Source organism: Jaculus jaculus, chromosome 3 (assembly GCF_020740685.1).
Source record: "Jaculus jaculus isolate mJacJac1 chromosome 3, mJacJac1.mat.Y.cur, whole genome shotgun sequence".
NCBI classification, from domain to species: Eukaryota; Metazoa; Chordata; class Mammalia; order Rodentia; family Dipodidae; genus Jaculus; species Jaculus jaculus.
Window position 1 is genome coordinate 158,466,566 of NC_059104.1, and position 19,685 is coordinate 158,486,250.

The following is a 19,685-nucleotide window of genomic DNA, read 5'->3' on the forward strand; positions in this document are numbered from 1 at the left end:
CCCATGCTCTTCATACATGCTATATATGTGCCCATCACATTTACGTCCACCCACTCAAGCACAATCCAGTTATTTATTGAATTTTCCTTTTTGCCATATGCATCATAAAGATGCATGTAGTTATAAGCCACACTCAAGAGTAACAACATTGATGAAGTTTACCAAAGAAGATATTTCCACACAATTAATAGTCTTCTATTAATTCTCAGAATTAGAAATAATAAGTAGTATTTTAATAATTTCTTATTTCAAAGAGCTTAAACAAAAATGTAGGTTTTTAAATTTACCTTAAAATAGCAATTTAGACAACAAATTATTGTGTTCTCATTAGTACCATCTCTTTAAACTATGACAATGATCTGAAATTAATTGATGTTCATTAGTGATAAGCTTCCTGTAAAATAGACATTATAATAATACTGTTTTATGGCACTGACTACCAAAAGGATATCTTGACAGCATCAACATGCCCAAGCTTTGTCTAAAATTGTGGATATTTGACAACAGCCTAAGGAACCTTGTGTGCCATGGTAGTTCTACATGTCATGTTTTGATATAGCTAAGGAAACTGAACATAGAGATTGATGATATAAGTTTATTTTTATGGTGACTTTATCCACAATCATTCATATAGCACTTCAGGGTTAGTGGTGCTTTAAAAATGGATCACTTAAATAAGTGTTGCTTTTACAACTCATGCACACACAGAAATATTAGCATGACAGGAACACTGAATTCAGTAATTCACCATTTTATTCAGCTAAATCACAAATGGTAGGATGGTTGATAATATGCTATAAGTTTAGATGATGGCATGCCTACACCTCATTAAACAGATTGAAAATTTAATATAACAGAAACAGCTTATTGTAAAAGAAAGGACATGCATAAGATTTCTGCTGCAGGCACAGCTCTGTTGTTCTGTGGCAGAGTGACTTTTAGGCATACTGCTTAAGTTCTTTAAGCCTCAGTTTTCTCCATTGTAAGATGGGTATAATTACCTCTAATAATATCCTCTCTGGGTATGAGTAATAGCACAGTTCAATTTAACTCTTGGAAATTTAATGGCTCAATAAGTCACATCTGTGACTGTTGTTAGCAAACAGAATGCCTTTATCTCCATCATTGAGCATATAAAGAAGAAATAAATGTTTTATTAGAACTCCCCTTTCCTTAGAACTTATCATTATAGGAATAAAATACTATTGTTAGTTAAAGGGAAATTTTTTTCTTTCCTAAAAGAACCATGAGAAGTGAACTTACAATATGACTAAGTTAACTAGATATAAATTACTTACATAGAAAGAAGAGCCAGGGGAATTACTGAATATGACAAGCCTCTGGTTTTTTGAGCAAGCTGTTTTATTCCTCTGCATCTCTGTTTCTGTTATGACAAGAAAGGCCTCTAACATCTGTGGTTTTCATTTCTACATTTTGGAGTTCTATGAAATGCTCTAGTGAGAATCATACCCTTAATTTATAACCAGGAAAGGGGCAAAAATGTCTTTCTCTACCTTCACTCAAATGGTCTCATAAGAGTAGAGTGCATGTCAGTGGTGTAATGCAGAGTGAAAAAGAGCAGAGCATTCTGTCCTCTGTGTTAGGAAGGCATCCCTATGGTTTTCCTTAGTACTTGGAAGGCCAGTGCTAAGGAAACCTAGTGCCCAAAACCTAATATACAGAGTAAGGATGAAGATAATTCCTTATAGTTTAATAAGAGCAGAGAAGGTATTCAATGTTTCTGACAGCACTGCACCAAGAATCATTCTTTTTATTTTTTATTTATTTATTGAGAGAGAGAGAGACAGAGAATGGGGAATGGGCATGACAGGTCCTCCAGCCACTGCAAATGAACTGCAGACATATATGCCACCTTGTGCATCTGGTTTATGTGAGTAATGGGAAATTGAACCTGGGTCCTTAGGTTTCACAAGCAAGTGCCTTAACTGCTAACCCATCTCTCCTGTCCCCCAAAATCATTCTTAAAATCTTCTGAAATGCTTATATATTTGATGATAAATTTATTGATAGAAAATGTTTCAGTTAGTATATGTTGCTGCATATAATATAGATATGTAGAAAATAATATTATTTTTACTTTCTTGCAGCAAAACCAAGGCAAATGCCCAGCTCAGAATTGCACTGTGGAAGCTCCTGCTTGGATGCCTGTCCATCACTGTACTGTAAGTTTGATTATTTCAAGACTGGCCAAAGTGAAGGAGAATTTATTATTATTATTTTGGAACAACCTTACTGAAATAAACTACAATATAGTCCGAAATTATGAAGTAGAATAAACCTTTTGAAAGGTGCCAATGTCTCTTCAGAAAGCTATGTATTATCAAAAGTAACTATGATTAGAAAGTTTGTGCATTCTTGTGTGCATATCAGGATAACTTACAAAGGATTTCTCGAAATGGATTATTGATGAGATAGATTGTATGGTCATTAAAATGAATATATTTGTACATGCACTTTTTTTCTGAATAGCTGCATGTTCAGCAGTATTTGATTTTAGATGCCTCTGAGAGAGAAGCTTTTTCTTCTACCATTGTTATGTTGACTGCTTAATCATGATGAATAAATGGACTTGGCAATTTTAGATTCTTCCTGGTGTAATAATAGTCTGCATTTGTGTAGAATCTTCTCTCAGAGGACTTTCAAGTCTTTGAAATAAACAGGTACTATGTTATTATCCTTTGTTGCAGATGGAAGTGTTAATTGCACAGCAAATAAGAATAGTACATCAATCGTAGTGCTAGCAATATATCTCAGATAGACTACATCTCTTTTCATGACTTGTTCTACATGCTGCTGTGAAGTAAATGAAGAAAAAGGCTAATTTGTATAATATTCTTTTTAAAGTTAATTCTTTACATTTACTTCTAAATTTTATAAAATGTCCCAATTAATAAAAGTTGGCTTATTTTAATAGCCTTAAACATTGGTCACTATTTAAATAAGACATTTTAAGAAAAAATCAATCACATAATAGTTTTTAGGTAATTTACAAGTGGATGGTACACATCTAGATACCAAGGTAGAAATTCACTTTGACAATGTTTCACTAATACACATATACCAAATTCAAGGCACAAAATAGTTTGCTTTATAAAAAATACTGTAAAAATGCCATTTGCTGTTCTACAATGAGTATACTATTCTTATACAGACATTGCCTGATAAAGATGATGATAATTCATGTGGGATTTGTATTTACTATAACTGACAGCTTGCCTACCATGAAAAAATGTGTAGAGTAAGGATAGGAAATTAGAAAGTTATTTTGGAGGCTTTCTCCTCATTTGACCCTCCCTAAAGGCAATGCAAAAGTGATGTGTGGCACCTTTTAAAAATCTACATCTCTTGTTAAGGATACAAGCTGCTGAAAGGTTCAGCTGGGCTGCATGGAATAAGATATGACCGGGTTATCAAAGCAATGGTCCTGGGCAGGTTGCTTTTCATTCAAATCATGTAAGGGGCAGCGCTTCTTTCCCTTTTGGTTTATCTGTAGAAGATGGAGAAGGTGCGATCTCCTTTACTGAAGGAGATGATGGTGCTAAATTTTGGAGGGATTCCTGCTGTGCAGATGCAGCCTAGACTTGCCAGAGCCTTAAAGAATAAAAATGTCAGATTTTTTTTGAGCAGATGGCCAGAAGGGAGGATATGCTAGCGACTCTGCTGATGCCAAAGAAAGTATGAGTTTTAATAACTCTAGTTCTTCATCATTTACTCATTTAATTGTATCCCTCATGATATATTATCTTATAATTACTAAATCCTATTCTTACTTTTCCAAAGGAGATCATGTGCTCTTCAGGATCCTAGTAGTCATACACCTCGGTAAATCCCTGGTACATGGTTGAAACCTTCTGAAGAAAGGCTTGAATTTGAATCTTTAGTATGTTGATTTAGTCTTTCATATGTGATATGTTTAAATATTATTTTAGAAAAACGTGTAACACTCTGAGATTTGATGTGGAATAATGATACATTCTGACCATTTGAGGTTGAGTTTTAGTTGTGGACTCAGAATAATTTTCAAAGAATTTCTCTAAATGGGCTATTGTTGAGGTATGTTTGGATTATAATTAAAATTAATGTGGTTGCACATGTTTCAAAATAGCTGCATATTTAGCAGTATTTGATTTTAGATGGGTCCGTTTGTACTTTTGCTCTCACAAAATATGTGTTTTGAGAGATTTTGTTTGAAATTATATTTACTTATACCAATTACTGGTTATACAGTCATAAGTATGGTGTTTTTTTTTTTATTTACCTTATACATCCATGTGTAACACCTGTAAGATTTTTTTTGATTAGTAGTTGAGCAATTTAATTACCTTATTCAGCAAGTTAATTGCATTATTAGGATCTGATATCTAGACATCAAAAATAGTTTAGCTTTCATTATTTCTTAGAGTTAGATCTCCTAGAATATGGAGGATCCTGATTTTGTTCTTCAAATATCAGGATCTCAAGAACTAAATAAAGACTGTATTTAAGACGGGAGATCACAAATGTCTGACTCTTACCTGTGCTTAAGTGAGAGCTGCAGAGAGTCAACATTTCTTCATACCTTTGCCATGGGATTGGGAACTACTGATTTCATAAATTTACCTTGCCATTCACTTAAAAGTAATTGCATTGCCTCACAGGGCAGACAGTTTCCGGATGACCTTGCAATTCTCAATGATCTGCTTCTCTCTAGGTAGTACCCTACCCATAGCAAGTGGCTCCCAGTGGCCATGTTTGAGCTGCCTGAGTTTGCTGAAGCCAATACTGACTGATCCCTCTGGTAGACAACTTGATCCCAACAGGGTCAGAAGGATTCTTGTTCCTGAGAATCTAAAATTTGTCCCAGAGAGAGAAAGGGAGCAATCAGTTATCAATACTGACACACATAAATGACAATACATTGGAGAAAAATGAGACCTTATAGTTGCTTAGACCCTTGGCATATGTGTTCTGAGGTTTTGCTTACTCAAAAGTCTAACTCTGGAAAAGTTCCTAGTGATTTCACCCCCCCCCATATATATATATATACTTTATATATATATATATATATCTATATCTATCTATCTATCTATCTATATATATATATATATACTTATAAGTATATACTATATATACAGATATTTAGTATACACATCCAGTGACATTTATTAATTAAGTCTCATACAGAAAAAAAACACCCAGAACATGATTTTTATAATTTATAATAGTCATTCATTACAAATATCTGATTGTTTTCAATAATTGAATGTATAAAAATCACTAAAGATTAATTTTATAACGACTTATTCATGTTATAAAATGAAAAATAAGGGCATATAACTCTATAATTAGCATACACATATTTATATAGCAAAAGTGCATTTAATATGTGGTATTAATTTTAATTTTTCCATCTCCCATAAAATAGTGAAATTTGTAACTTCATGTTTTTTTTATTTTATTATTTTTTTTAATTTTTATTAACATTTTCCATGATTATAAAATATATCCCATGGCAATTCCCTCTGTAACTTCATGTTTTAAAGAGAATGTCTCACTATCTTGAACCATTCAAGAACTGAATCAGGTTATAAATAAATAAATACACACTTACATTCATAATAAATGTGTAGCCTCCATTATATTTGTACATTTTTCAAGTTCAGTTGATTCTTTCCTACATTCTTTCTCTTGCCCTCATCTTGGTCTTTGGCGTTCTACTCCATAGTGATTATAATTGGGCTTTACTACTTTTTCTAAGAACATCTTAGTCTTCATGTGTACATTTGCTCCAAGTTCACTTTAAGTGCAGAGCATTTTTCATTCATTTTGCTAAGAAGGCTTCTCTGTCCAAATTGCTTTATAAATGTCTGTTACCACTTATATCACTTTGAAAATGGCTCCTATTACTATTTATTCAGTCTCTTGTAGAGTTCTCTCTCTCTCTCACTCCATCCTTTTGTATTATAGGGTTTGAGAAGATTTTTAATCAGATCTTTTATTTAATTTAGGACTGTAATGTTCAGATTGGGTCAAAATAGAAAACAGATCTTCATCCAATAATTTTACAGCTATGTGGAAGTAATTATAATTCCTGAATAATGACAGGTATCTTTCCTTACGAACAGTATGGCAGTTTATCTCTTGTTGTATGGCTTATGAAGTGGTGGAACTACATGGTTTCTTATCCCTTACTTGAATTGGGCTAGATGCCTCATTAGTTTGTATAGCCATGCATATGATCACAGTAGTTCTCTGGTTCTCAGCCACTTGTAAACAATTGAGAAAAAGTTCACATAGTTTGGGACTCAGGTGAAGACAAGTGATTTCCAAAGGTGAACTAGACTAAGAATTAGTTGTTGGCATTTGGCAATAAAAAAAAGTGAGCTTAACAAGTTGCAGGAGGCTTGGTGTGGTGGGAGGAGTATATTTAAGGATACTTCTCTGGTCTAGTCAATGTGGCTATTAACTGTACCTATTTCCATCTCAATCCCTAGTGAGTGGACAGTACTTAGACATTACTGAAAGATGGTTGCAATATGTGATTAGACATATGATATACAAGTACACAGATTTGACTAGAATTGTTTCTGTGCCCCTTCATTACTAGAAGAATATTAGGTGAGGAATTTTTTAAAAACTAAAATGACAATAATATTCATGCTAAAATGGAGCTTATCAGAGATATCGCTATTATATGTATCATTATAGAATATTCATCACTAAGTAAATATGTGAAATACTTTAAAATCACATAAATATTTGCAAATGAAGACAGCACACTGAATTTAACTATCTTTATTACTCTATTAAGATGCATTTTTCTGAGCACATGTGGGTTATAACTGGTCCTTGAATTTTTCAATGTACAGTGGGAAAACATGTAAATAATAAATATACTTGATAGCAATTCTATGATAATGGTCTATACAAACAACTATAAATCTTCATAATGGAAAGTTACCTTAAGATGGATATTGGCCACTGTTAGAAGTGTAAGTTTTCTAGCTGAATAAGATTCCTGTTAACATATTAACCTTGTCACTAATTATCTGTATGGCCTTGGTCAAAGTAATTATCTGTCTGAATTCATGCATATAACCGGATATTTTAAGATTTACATATGATAATGCAAAGCAAATATTGGCATAGGGCCTGGTATATAGTAACTGCCTGATAAATGCTAGGAAGATAGACTTAAAATGATAATCCATTCCAGAAGGGGCATTTAGTATTGTTGAAAAGAGCATAAAATAATGTAGTAAAGGCTGGAGAGATGGCTTAGTGGTTAAGGTGTTTTTCTGCAAAGCCAAAGAACCCCAGTTAAATTCCCGGGACCCTTGTAAATCAGATATACAGGGTGGCGCATGTATCTGGAGTTTCTTTGCAGAGGCTGGAGGCTCTGACATGCCCATTTTCTGCCTTTCTCTCCCTGTCCCTCCCTCCGTCTTTCTCTTTCTCTCTCTCTCAAATAAATACAGGAAATATTTTAAAAAATAATACAGTAAGTTTTTAATAATTTAGTGCTCCTTAGATTTATGAGGAAGGCTCTTTCTACGATATAACTTTGGGGCTGGAGGGTGAAAAGGTTCTAAGAGCATCATTCTTGCAGGTCTTGTAAAACTATAATGACATGGGAATGTTATTTTAATAAGAAATATTTGCATTCTGTGTAACATGAAGCCATTTGGGAGGGAGCAAATTACTCCTCTTCATTAAAAAACATTTTAACATTTTCCTACTATATCTCTTTAGGTTATAAAAGTAATTTTATCCTTTATGATGATTCAATTAAAACAACCATTTCTTATATAAACCAGATATGTTCCTTTAAAGTGTTCATTATTTTAGCATGTGTTCTTCGAGACCATCTCATATTACCCAGTATTAAGATAATTCACTCTAGATGGAACAAGTTAAGACCATGCACATAAACTAGTCTGTGGTAGTCCTAAGGATTTTTTTTCTTCTTTCTTTCTTTTTTGTATCTCCTTTCCCACTATTTTCCTTTTCAGTACACCTAAGTTTATACACAGCTCACATTAATAATCAGACCATGACACTCAGAAACATGTAACTGTCATAAAATCATGGTATATGTACTCTCTGGATGTTTTCAGAGTTCTTATAAACATAGCACCAGCTGGGCTAACTCTTTCTGGGAAATCACACCCAGGTTGGCCTTGATGAATATTACCTTTCAAAACGCTAGATACAATTTTTTGTTTTTCAGGGCAAGGTTTTCATACGATCAGCACCTTCTTTACAGAGTGAAAAGTCAGAGCATTATCAGGTGATCATAGTTTTAGGAAAATGACAGAAAATTGCAGAGCACAGGACCTCAAGTTTGTGAGCAGTAGGATGAGAGTATACCTGGCCTTATGAGTGAGAGCCATAAGGTCAGAAAAGAATCTAGAGGAAAATTATCTCAGGCGAAAGCACAACGCACTTTATCAAATGAGAGCTCTGTGAGATGGCTGTGATTCCAATTTTGCTATAGCCAGGGACTCTAAATCATGGAAAATATGAGGAAGATGTGATTGATGCATAGATAGTCCTACTTTTCTTTCTTTTCTGGCTCTTATAATGCTTTATGTACACAAGCTTTCTTCCTACTTTTGAAAAACTGTTGAGAACTGTCGTATTCACATGAAAGCATTTTGCTACAATGATCTTTGCAACATGCCCAGAATGGGAACCAAGAGTATTTATGGAGAAGAGGCAGTGGGCTGTGGAATTGAAGGAAAGGCATTGCCAACGGACACACATAAAAACTACACAGCAAGTAGAAGTGAAGGCACAATCCTGAGGTTGTGATGATCTAAAGCTAAGTGGAGGAGGAGTAGCTAACCACTAGTGAGCCAAAGGCAGACTTGCAGGAAAACCGAGGCCAGCAAAGGTCATGCTCAGTGTCTACAGCTTCCTCTTCCCATATACTCAAATGTTTCATCTGCAGTTCTCTCTGTACACAACTTGCTGGGAGTTTTAGGCTTCACTATTTACCAAGCTCTACCTAATTGTTCCTTTTGTCATTCAAACAAATATAGAACATGTGTTTAGGAAATTCTTCCTATGGGTGTTTGGGACTTCTTATTTGTTATTTTTGTTGTCTATCAGTATTGTTTTATTCGCATCTTGTTCTTTTTTGTTTTGAGGTAGGGTCTCATTGTAGCCCAGGCTGACCTGGAATTCACTATGTAGTCTCAGGTGTTCTCGAACTCACGGTGATCCTCCTACCTCTGTCTCCAGAGTGCTGGGATTAAAGGTGTGCACCACCACGGAGGCTTGTTTTATTTGCATCTTTACTGATATGTAATTCACGGACTGTGTAGGTCACCCATATTTTTAGTGCATTTACAGAATTGAAAAACTATCATCACAATCAACTTTCAAAAATTATCATGATCCTAAAAGAAATTCTATACCCAGAAGCCACTCCCTTTCATTGCTTTCCTACCCCCCTGAGCTCCCAGAAACTACTGATCTATTTTCTGCTATATTATTGCTATAACACTCCCTTATTTAGTTGTGTTCAATATGTTATTGTCTTAATATTTTCAGGAACATGTATTTGGACATGAATGACCTTATTTTCAACCATATCTATATAGATCTTCAATAAACCTGGGTATCTTATTACCTAACCCATTGTAAGATCCAGATAACTAAAGGTGTAGAAAATTAGAGAAGGGCATCACCAAAGCCTGTCTGTTAGCATTCATGAGAATTGTAAGCCAGCATTGGATAAGAAGTTCCTCAACTCTGAAAGGTACTTCAATGGTGGGAAATTGGTAAATCATATCCTCATATCTTATCTGACATTCATAAAAAATGCTCATAAGTCAACACATCAACATATACAAAACTAAAATTAAGATTATATGCAAAGCTTTTTATAGAAGACACTAAGATTACCTTTGTGCTTTTGAAATGTGATTGATAAAATGTTTTATAAGTTTAGACAATTTCTCTTTCTCTCTCTCTGTCTCTCCATATATATGGTCTTAGTTCTCTATTGAAGCTTATAGGCATCTCTTTTTTTTTTTCCTTTGCTATTTCTGACAGGCAATGTGATTTGGCAAATATAAGTATATACAAGCATCCGGTGGAATGGATTCTTTTCTTCACCAACCTGTGTAACTCTGAGATACTAGTCTTAATTTGTCACAGAATCAGTAGTTATTTTGAGGGAAAGGTAGGGCTGTGGCAAAACAGTGGGCCCTGGTGATGTGTGCAAGGGGATTTTTTTGGGGGGTGGGTACTATCACTGGAGTGTGTTGGCCTTTCATGGGATTTTCAGTGTCAGTTAATATTCTGTTAATCCATCACTAAATAATAGTATTGTATTGTTGCAAGGGCCAAGTTTTGCAACTTTCTCTTACTAATCTTATGGCCTTGAGCAAACATTTCCAGATCTTTTTGCTGCTTTTTCTTCTTTATGAAAAAAGAGTAACAACACATACATACTTTGCAATTTTGTTTTTCAGAATTAGAGATAGCATGGATATGCCTAACTCAATTCCAGGCAGATAACAAGAGCTTACTACATGTTAATTTTGTTACTATCATGATATTTTTATCATCAATGGAAAACTTCAAGCTGGTCACATTTTTCTTTTTTCTGTCTCTTAAAGACACTTTAACAGTGAACTCTGACAGCATGGTCTAATCTCTATTTGCCTCCGAGCGTCTAAGATATTAGTAATAATAAAGAGTCTGAAAGGGTAAATGTGATAACTTAAAAATAAAGGTTTGCAGGCTGGATAGATGGCTTAGTGGTTAAGGCACATGCTTGTGAAGCCTAAGGACCCAGGTTCGATTCTCCAGGTCCCACGTTAGCCAGATGCAAAAGGGGGCACATGAGTCTGGAGTTTGTTTGCAGTGGCTAGAGGCTCTAGTGCACCCATTCTTACTCACGCTGTATCTCTCTCTACCTCTCTCTGTCTCCAATAAATAAGTAAATAAAAATAAATCTTTAAAAATTTGACAAAATATAAAATATTTAAAAATAAAGATTTGCTTTTGCCTCATAGTGTTTTATCTTACCATTTCTATGTCATTGTAAGTCTCTTTTGAACTATGAAGTATTGTGGTATTTGTTTTGCATACTGAAGTTTCTGAGAAATATTTCTGAGAATCATCTCCAGTCCTATTTGAATGTTGAAAACTATTCTGAAAACATGATTGGTTTGCATATGGAACATAATGATGGACTGCTTTTTACATCCAAAGTAAAACATTGTCTTACAAACTTTCTAGATGCCTCTCTCTATCATCTTGTCTTTTACTTGGTGATGGTAGGTCTGTATGGAACAAACATACACTTTCACCTATTCATGATTTGCACGTTGATTTCTATTCATGGAACAACCACTGCAAAGGGGCCACACATGGCAGTTCTGCTAAGTGAATAATCACACTTAAAGAGTTGAAATACAAAACCTTATAACATATGGATGGGACTCTACTCTTGATTGTAATGATCATGGATATTTATAAATATTTCTTCTTTGTGATAGTTTTTTACCCGTCTTATAAAAGGAAACTGGTAAAGCCAGGAAATATCACTTAAATACTTGAACTATTAGAATCAAATATGGAGGCTTTTTTTCTTCCTTGGATATGTTTACCCTTCTGACATTTGTGCTGCCCTTTGGATGGTGCTCAGACTTGCCTCATTAGTTTTAGCCTCAGGTATTCCAGACAAGAGAAGTTATTCCATGTGGTCTTGTCTAGCAACAGCCAGCTTCCTACTACCAATACAGAACAGGAGTCAATGCCAAACCTCTCAAATCAGCCTCCAGCTACCCTTAGTCTCTGTGGAATTGTACAAACTATTTGACAATCTCTTGCCTGAAGTAAACTTGTAATGGTGCTTGACACAGAAATGGAACATTAATTGCTGCAGCTCTTCGAAGAGATCCTGTTTGGCAGCAGACAATGTGGTCCCATGCCTGCCTTGAGAAAACATATAACAACAAAAAAATATAACACCCTTCCCAGGCTAGATTAATGGAGTGATTCTCTGGCTTCATCAACAAAATGTACAACATATGTATCTAATCAAAAGTCCAAACCTGAGTATAATTGGAGTGGGTTAAAAAGTTGCACATTTAATAATGTTTTCATCTTTATTGTAGCAATAAAATTACACACATATTTGAATAGTCTTACTTGCTGACCTATATATTTTCAAATATTCCTGAACAAATACCTAATTAAGAGTTAATTTCTTCAAATTCTATTGAAGAAAGCTCTCAACCTATAGGAAATTAATAAATATGTGAATTGATCTTGACGACTACTTAATATTTTAGTGAAGTAAATATTTTGCATAATTTAATACCTAGGACTTAATTAAGTATATGTTATAAATACCCCTCTCTAAAGATACTGATCTAGGGTCAGTTTGTTTCTTCACTGGACATGGTCACACACTATTGTTCTTTAGGCAGAATCAGCATTTTCATTAAAAGTTGCACTCTATTTATAGCTTGGAAGTAAAAATGCATCCTGGGCTAAACTTAATGTACAAAATCTTTATCCAAAAGCAGCTTTATAATGTACAAAGTGTACATTTTATGGCTCTTTGAAAGCTTGACATTTATAAGACCTGTAAGAAATTAAGAATTTCATTTATTTTGGTTCCCTGTGCATCAAGAAAGTGCACAGAATCCGAAGGGAATGATAATTAAACTTAAATTTGTAAAGGAGGGTCAACATAGGAAGAAGAGAGGGAAAGAGCTGTTCAGACCAAGCAAAAACCACATAGAAAAGCTACTGCATGCAGTTCTAGTTCTGAGAAACTGGGTGGCCAAGTTGGTTGGATAGAGAATTGATTAGGAGTGTGATAAAAGATAGGATGGGTACAGACACATGCTGGACCATGTTGAGGACTTCACTGATGTATTTTAAGTAATTTGAAGAAGACTGAGAGCATCAGGAAACAAGGTCATATTTGAATTTTGAAGCCATTACTCTGGCTATTACATGAAGGGGAGGTGGGAAAAATGGCAAAAGAGATATCATTTATAAAAATAATTCTAACCTGTTGAAAAGCTTTTGCAGAATTTCAAGTAAAATATTATTGTAGCGTGAATTAGTATGTTGGTGGGGATGTAGAAGCAGGAACAAACATGATATTTGATAAAAAAAAAACAAAACAAAAAAAACTTCCAAACTATGGTGATGATTGTATATGAAGGTAGAAAGAGGAATGTTGGGGTCAGATATGACTCCTGGCTCTCTGGCTTGTATGACACAGTGAACAGAGATTGTAACTAAATGAATTCTATGTTCCTGGAAAAGGTTCCTTTTCCAACATAATAATGAGGGATTATAAAATATATTCTGTACAAATCAATTTAAGGGCTTTCAAGATGAAAATATGGATATTAAATTGGGCTACAAAGAAGGCATGGAGGGTCATACTAATAATCCCCGAACTTTGGAGGGTGAGTTATGAGGACTGCCATAAGTTTGAGGCCAGCCTGGTCTACAAAATGAGTTCCACGTCTTCATCCTGCACTAATATGAGACCTTGCCTCAAAAGAAGAAACAAAGAATGATAGAAAAAAGAAAGAAAAGAAAAATGTTCTTTAAAGGAATAATTTTGCTTTTTTCCTGAGTGAAAAAATAAAAGCTGATGTACAAAAGCAAATGTATTAAGAATAAGTGCACAAATGAGTATTTAACAAGAAAGACATAGTGCGGCAGTTTCAATCAAGTAATGGGGGTTAAAGAACAAATTAGAGATGCTTATAATGCCTGTTTTAACTAACAAAAGCTGACTCTTCATTGAAAGATGCTGATGGAAGTTTTTGTTGAGAACAAGAGGTTAAATATGTAAGAAAGAAAGCCTGATCAATAATAAATGTTTCCTGAGAAGATGGAATGGATGAGTGCCAAAGACTATGTGAGGCTTGGTCTCCAAGATGCAAATGCAGACGAATGAAGATAGGAGTAGCTTGAAATGTTTACAGTGGGAAATTCAGAGATGACCAGTGGAATGATTGTTATTTACTTTGTGAAATAAGGAAAGATGAGGTCAACTGCTGAGAGTGAGAGAAGAGGTGAAGAGGGAAAGGGACCACATGTTAGAAATACCAATATGGAGAATGACAGGATAAGTTGTCTAGAGACATTTAAATTGGCCTATATTAGAGGTCATATAATGTCTTTAGAAAGACAGTGAAACACATCCATCACTACTTTATTTGCTTGAAAAAGTGACTACTTTATGTTCTTGAAGTATTAATCTGAGTATTGTATGCTGAGCCCATTTTTTATTTCTAGACCCTCGTTAAGCCCTACTCAATGAACTACATGAAAGAGCATTTGAAGGTTTCTATGATTCTCTCCTAATTAATCTGAGTTCTTACAAAAAGTGATAATATCTTACTTAACTTTCTTTCCTTAGAGGCTAGCCTAGTGCCTGATATGTGGAAGATGTTTGGTGGAAGTTCTGAAAATTGAAATCCATGGAATTTAAAAGGCTGAAAGAAATCAGCATTGGGTTTATTGATTGCCTGCACTTTTGTTTGATATGTTCATTTCACATTTCTCTTGGTCTTTCCATTTAATAAGGTGTTTAAACGAAACAATAGGTATTTCCTCTAATGTTTCTTTTCTATTACTCCTCACAATTTATGGGCATCCCTTACAGATCTAAAACTAGTTCATCTACATTTGCATTTCTGACTTATACTACTATCAAGGGCATTTTTTTTATTAATTAGTTTTGTATTCAGCAAATACAGTCAGTTTGGTACCATTATTACAGTCACTCAATCAATGGGACCACATGAAGCTGAAGAGTTTCTTTACAGACAAGCATACAATAAGCAAAGCCAATAGATTACCCATAGAATGGGAGAAAATATTTGCAGGTTATCCAACTGATAGAGGCCTAATCTCTAGAATCCATCAAGGGCATTTTAACCAGGTCATCTTAATTCCATGTACTTTTCTTCCTTCAACAATACACTATCCACACATCACTACAGTAGCCCAAGTAATATGAAGAAAACATGACTTAACATCTGACTCTCCCTTACAAACAATCTTTAACAGCTTCCTTTGCAGTTTTTTCTTAGTTCTTGAAGACTCTAACTCTCCCTCCTGAGGATGTTGGCCATTTCTGCCCCATGTGCCCACAAGAAATGGATGGCTCTTTTTCTTTTAGCTTTTCAGCATGTTACCTTTTCAGAGATGGCTACTCTGTCTATAGATTCTTCCTGGGAGAGCTTTCTGATTCTCTTTCTCTTTCCTTCTGACATTAATTGCTTATTATTTCCCTTATAAATTTCTATTTCAGTTTATTATACTTTTTTATTTTTTTTAAAAATATTTTTACTTATTTATTTGAGAGTGACAGAGAGAGAAAGCGGGGAGAGAGAGAATGGGCACACCAGGGCCTCCAGCTACTGCAAACAAACTCCAGATGCATGTGCCACCTTGTGCATCTGGCTTACATGGATACTGTGGAATGAAGCCTCTAACTGGGGTCCTGAGACTTCACAAACAAATGCTTAACTGCTAAGCCATTTCTCCAACTCTGCTTAATTTTTTTATTATGTATCATGAATACTATAATGGCCAGAACCTTTCTACTTGTTCACTTACTGTATCTTGCACAATGGTTGAGGCATTGACTTTATTAAATATATAGTTAATAGTTAATTATTGATACATTAGTTAATTAATAAGAGACAATGAATGAGTGAGTTAATGAAGAAAGAACAATGAATAAGTTTGACTTCACAGGACTGTTTTGTAGATAACACATAGAAATACACACAAGTACATTTGAAATGCCCAAGACTTGGATGCTAATGAAGTATTTGTATGATGTAAAGCTGATCATATAATGAATTGTTTCATTGCTTTATATTTCAGTTTGGCTTATTGATATCAAAGACATCTAGGGTGTTTTGTAATTTAGACTTTTCTTGTCATTCTTGTTAAGAGGTAGCCTATTGCTATACTACATTAATTTAGTTGAAACAAACTGCTTCATGAAAGAAGTCAAATTCTCTGACCTTTGAATGATTTGTATATGTATGTGCTCATAGTCATAAAAATTTTTTGTAATTGAGATGCACAGATCTTAGAGAGAATTGTATCTTGATTTTCCTTGCTGATCATAGTGTGCTCCTCTAACAAGTGAATTATTTATATCTTCAGACAGCAAGTGCAGTTTGGGGAGCTGCTAGGCCTTTATGACATATAGCATTTGCTAGCATTATTGTTTCCTCTGGCTGCTTTGCCTTCATACAATTATTTCTCTTCTTCATCTAGGTTTTCTGTTAAAAAATCATATCACAGGCTACATACTGTAGAAGTCATATCAAATAACTAAGGATAACTATTGTCTCACTCACCTGTTGCCTGTAACCATTGTTTCCTTTCCTGTGGATTCTTCACCTCAGTGTCTGCGTAAGAAGTAGGGTGAAATCCTAACAAAAGTAGACACGTAACTTTGACTCTGTTGTATAAAATATAGGACTAGATTCACTATCTTGGAGGGAAATGATAGCATGATTTTGTAGGATGTGGACTAGGTAGGGTGTCATTTTCTCTATTAAATAATTATTAATCCACTCTGTGTAGATATTCTTTTGGATGTCCACTGTGTTACAAATAAGCTTGGTCTAACTGGGAAGGGAAAACACAAATGCATGAAAATCTAATATACAATTGCAAGGTTTAAGAAATGTTAAGATGATGATAATAAAATTGAAAAATATTAAATTATAAAGGAACAGCACTGAATAGTTTTTCTTCAGGTATAAAGATGTGCAAAGAACAATTGCCAGAATTATCAAACACCCATGAGAGAGTATCTAGGAGTGTCCATATTCCCAAGACTAATTTTAGAAGCAAAAGAGAATTTCATAGCATGATGGACTGTATTTTTTTCAGTTAAGATGACACTGTAGATTGACAGCAGTCCAAGTGAGGTACATTTACAGCACCAGAGTAAGGCTGAAAATGCCACTGTGTGGTTCTCAGTGACTCAGACGGACTGGACACCAATGTCATGTTTGCATTGCAGTCACTAGGAAATTATTTATGGGCAGAACTATATAAAAGTAACCAACAGAATCAAACTCAAAAGATCTCGGGAGCCAGGTATACAAAATAGTAGTTTATAGAGAATACTGTATTTTAGCTACTCAGTTTTGCATAGCTTTGAGGGGCGTCCTTGTACATTCAAGATAATGCCATTTTGAATAACACATAGCCTTACTCAGTTGATTTTAGGATATTGTTGAGTGCAGTAAAGTATTGCACTGATTCCCAAATTACTAGAACCTTCCTTATTGTCCACAGTTAATAGCCCCTAGTACACTGTCATTTTATTTATTTGAGAGAGAGAGAAATGGAGAGAAAAAGGCAGATGAGAGAGAGAGAGAGAGAGAGAGAGAGAGAGAGAGAGAGAGAAAGAGAGAGAAAAAGAGAGAGAATGGGCATGCCAGGGCCTCCAGCTGCAAACAAACTCCAGATGCATGTTCCACCTTGTGCATCTGTCTTATGTGGGTCCTAGGTAATAAAATTGGGCTCCTTTGACTTTGCAGGCAAGTGCCATAACCACTAAGCAATCTCTGCAGCCCTACTTTCTTTTTATCCACAGCACTTGGCCACTTGACAAACTAATCTTAGCTGCTTGTTTAAGTGTTTCCACAATAGAGTAGGCTTTATAAGAGGAGGAGCTTGATCCACCATTTTTGAAGTTTTATACCCTAGGCATATATAATAGTACCTTCCTACAGAAGATGTTCAATAATACTTAAGTAATAATACTTAAGTAATCATAACTGCATTGAAGAGAAAAATGATAAAACATTATCATCACGATACATTATTCTGTCATAGATTTTACTGGTTGCAGAATGCTGTTAAGTGATTCTAAGGACAGTGCAACCCTTCATTCTGCAAAATGGTGATATCGTGCTCAGGCATACACAATGGTGAGTCTCCCTCCTATTTAGGAACACAAACCATAAGTCAGAACTCACCTAGATACATAAATCAGGCAAGAAAGAACTTGAATCTTGCTTTATATTTTTGTGAAATATTCTCACATTTCATTGAAAAGTTATCTTTGAACCTGAGGTATGATGTACAATAATATGTTCAAAATTTTTAAATAGGGTTATAAGTGCATTTTACCCTATGGATGTGTGTTGAGTGAGAGTTTAGATTTTCATTCAGTAATGCTTACATTTTATACTTTTAACTTCATATATGATTTGTTCAGTTTCTAGCAAAGCAGTTGGAGAGAAAAACACTTCAGAAGAAATTTGTAAATTTTACTTCTAAATGTCTCCAATAACATAAGCTTTTTAGAGCAATATATGGACCAAAATTTGTTCCTATTACCCATTTGAGTTTATATGTAGGATCCTAATAACAAATCTTGTCTACCATAGTTGATTTACTTAGAGAAGAAATAAAAGTTGAGCTACAGGATCTGTAGCAATCAGTGTCTTTGGCCTACGTTTACAGTGTTGTATGTGAGTTATGGTTATTCTCTCTTTTCATTCAACTAGGATCCCCTTGAGGTTTAGTAAGTGAAGTTCTTATTTTTCTATGCCTGGCAATTAGCATGACACTAAATAAATATATGGGAAAGAATGAGCATCTTCATTATCGTAAGGGCTTCCAAGGATCAGATGGTCTCTGTGATGCCAGTGCTTAACTCAGTAGTGGTACAAGGGAAGCTCAGCACATCTTCAATGAATGGGTGCCCAGGGGCCATTTTCACTTTAATTTGTAGGGCAAAACAACATTAAAGTATATACCTGAGAAGAGAAACTATGAGCACATTAGTTCAGAGGTTTTTAATCAGTGCTTCTCTGGAGATTCTTTAATGTACACTCCCCATCTAGTAACTACAAGAGGAAGATATGATGGAGTAATCGAATGTGCCAGCACCTCAGTACCTAGCCAGTGGGTACTGAGACTCCCTGAGGAAGACCATAGGTGGGGTCTGTTTCTTCAAGGCAGTTCTCTGGGAGCCTGTGATTACATGTCTGTGACAAATTTAATTAATCATGAAATTGGGACAGTTTGGGTGCTTGTAGGACTTGTTAAAACAGTACCAAGGTTGCCATTGCCAAATGAGTAAAAAACATTAGAAAATTAATTGGCTATTTCTTGGCTTAAGCCTGCAAACTAAATACAGCAAGAAATGCTTCCCAGCATGTACCCACTTTCAGATATTAGTACTTCTCAATTAAAAGAGCTTTAATTTCATTTGATACATTTAATCAAATTTTTAACCAGTTGGGCCAGATTCACCATGCCTATTATTAGAGTAAGAAAAATTATTATGCTTTTTTTTTTTTACATGTGAAACAGAATCCCTAAACTTTTGTAAGACCACTAAACTATTTGACATCCAGGAGTTATTTTATTCATCTATATATTTCCAGCTTTAACATACTTCCTATTTTCCACTTTGATAAACACAGCCAAATACATGAGCAAATAAAATCATTTGTGTGAATATTTGAAATCACCAGAGGAAGGATACTCTAAATATAGTCACTAATTACAATGGGCATGAATCACAAGAGGCATGAATATGCCTCTTTCCCCTTTGGTTAATGTTCATTTTCCATTAACACATGAATATACCCTCTTTACAATAATAAATGCATTCCTAGCAAGGCACCTTGTCT

The 19,685-nt window shown here is 34.7% G+C and overlaps 1 protein-coding gene across 10 annotated transcripts in view; it reads left to right on the forward strand.

Annotated features, from left to right (window-relative positions):
• Nucleotides 1-19,685, forward strand: part of Dlg2 (discs large MAGUK scaffold protein 2) — a 1,944,997-nt gene that overhangs the window by 402,592 nt on the left and 1,522,720 nt on the right. For all 10 annotated transcript variants that reach the window (XM_045145568.1, XM_045145570.1, XM_045145572.1 and 7 more), the window contains one exon: nt 2,109-2,183. In XM_045145568.1, coding sequence (XP_045001503.1) covers nt 2,109-2,183 — 75 coding nt within the window. The remainder of the gene's footprint in view (nt 1-2,108; nt 2,184-19,685) is intronic.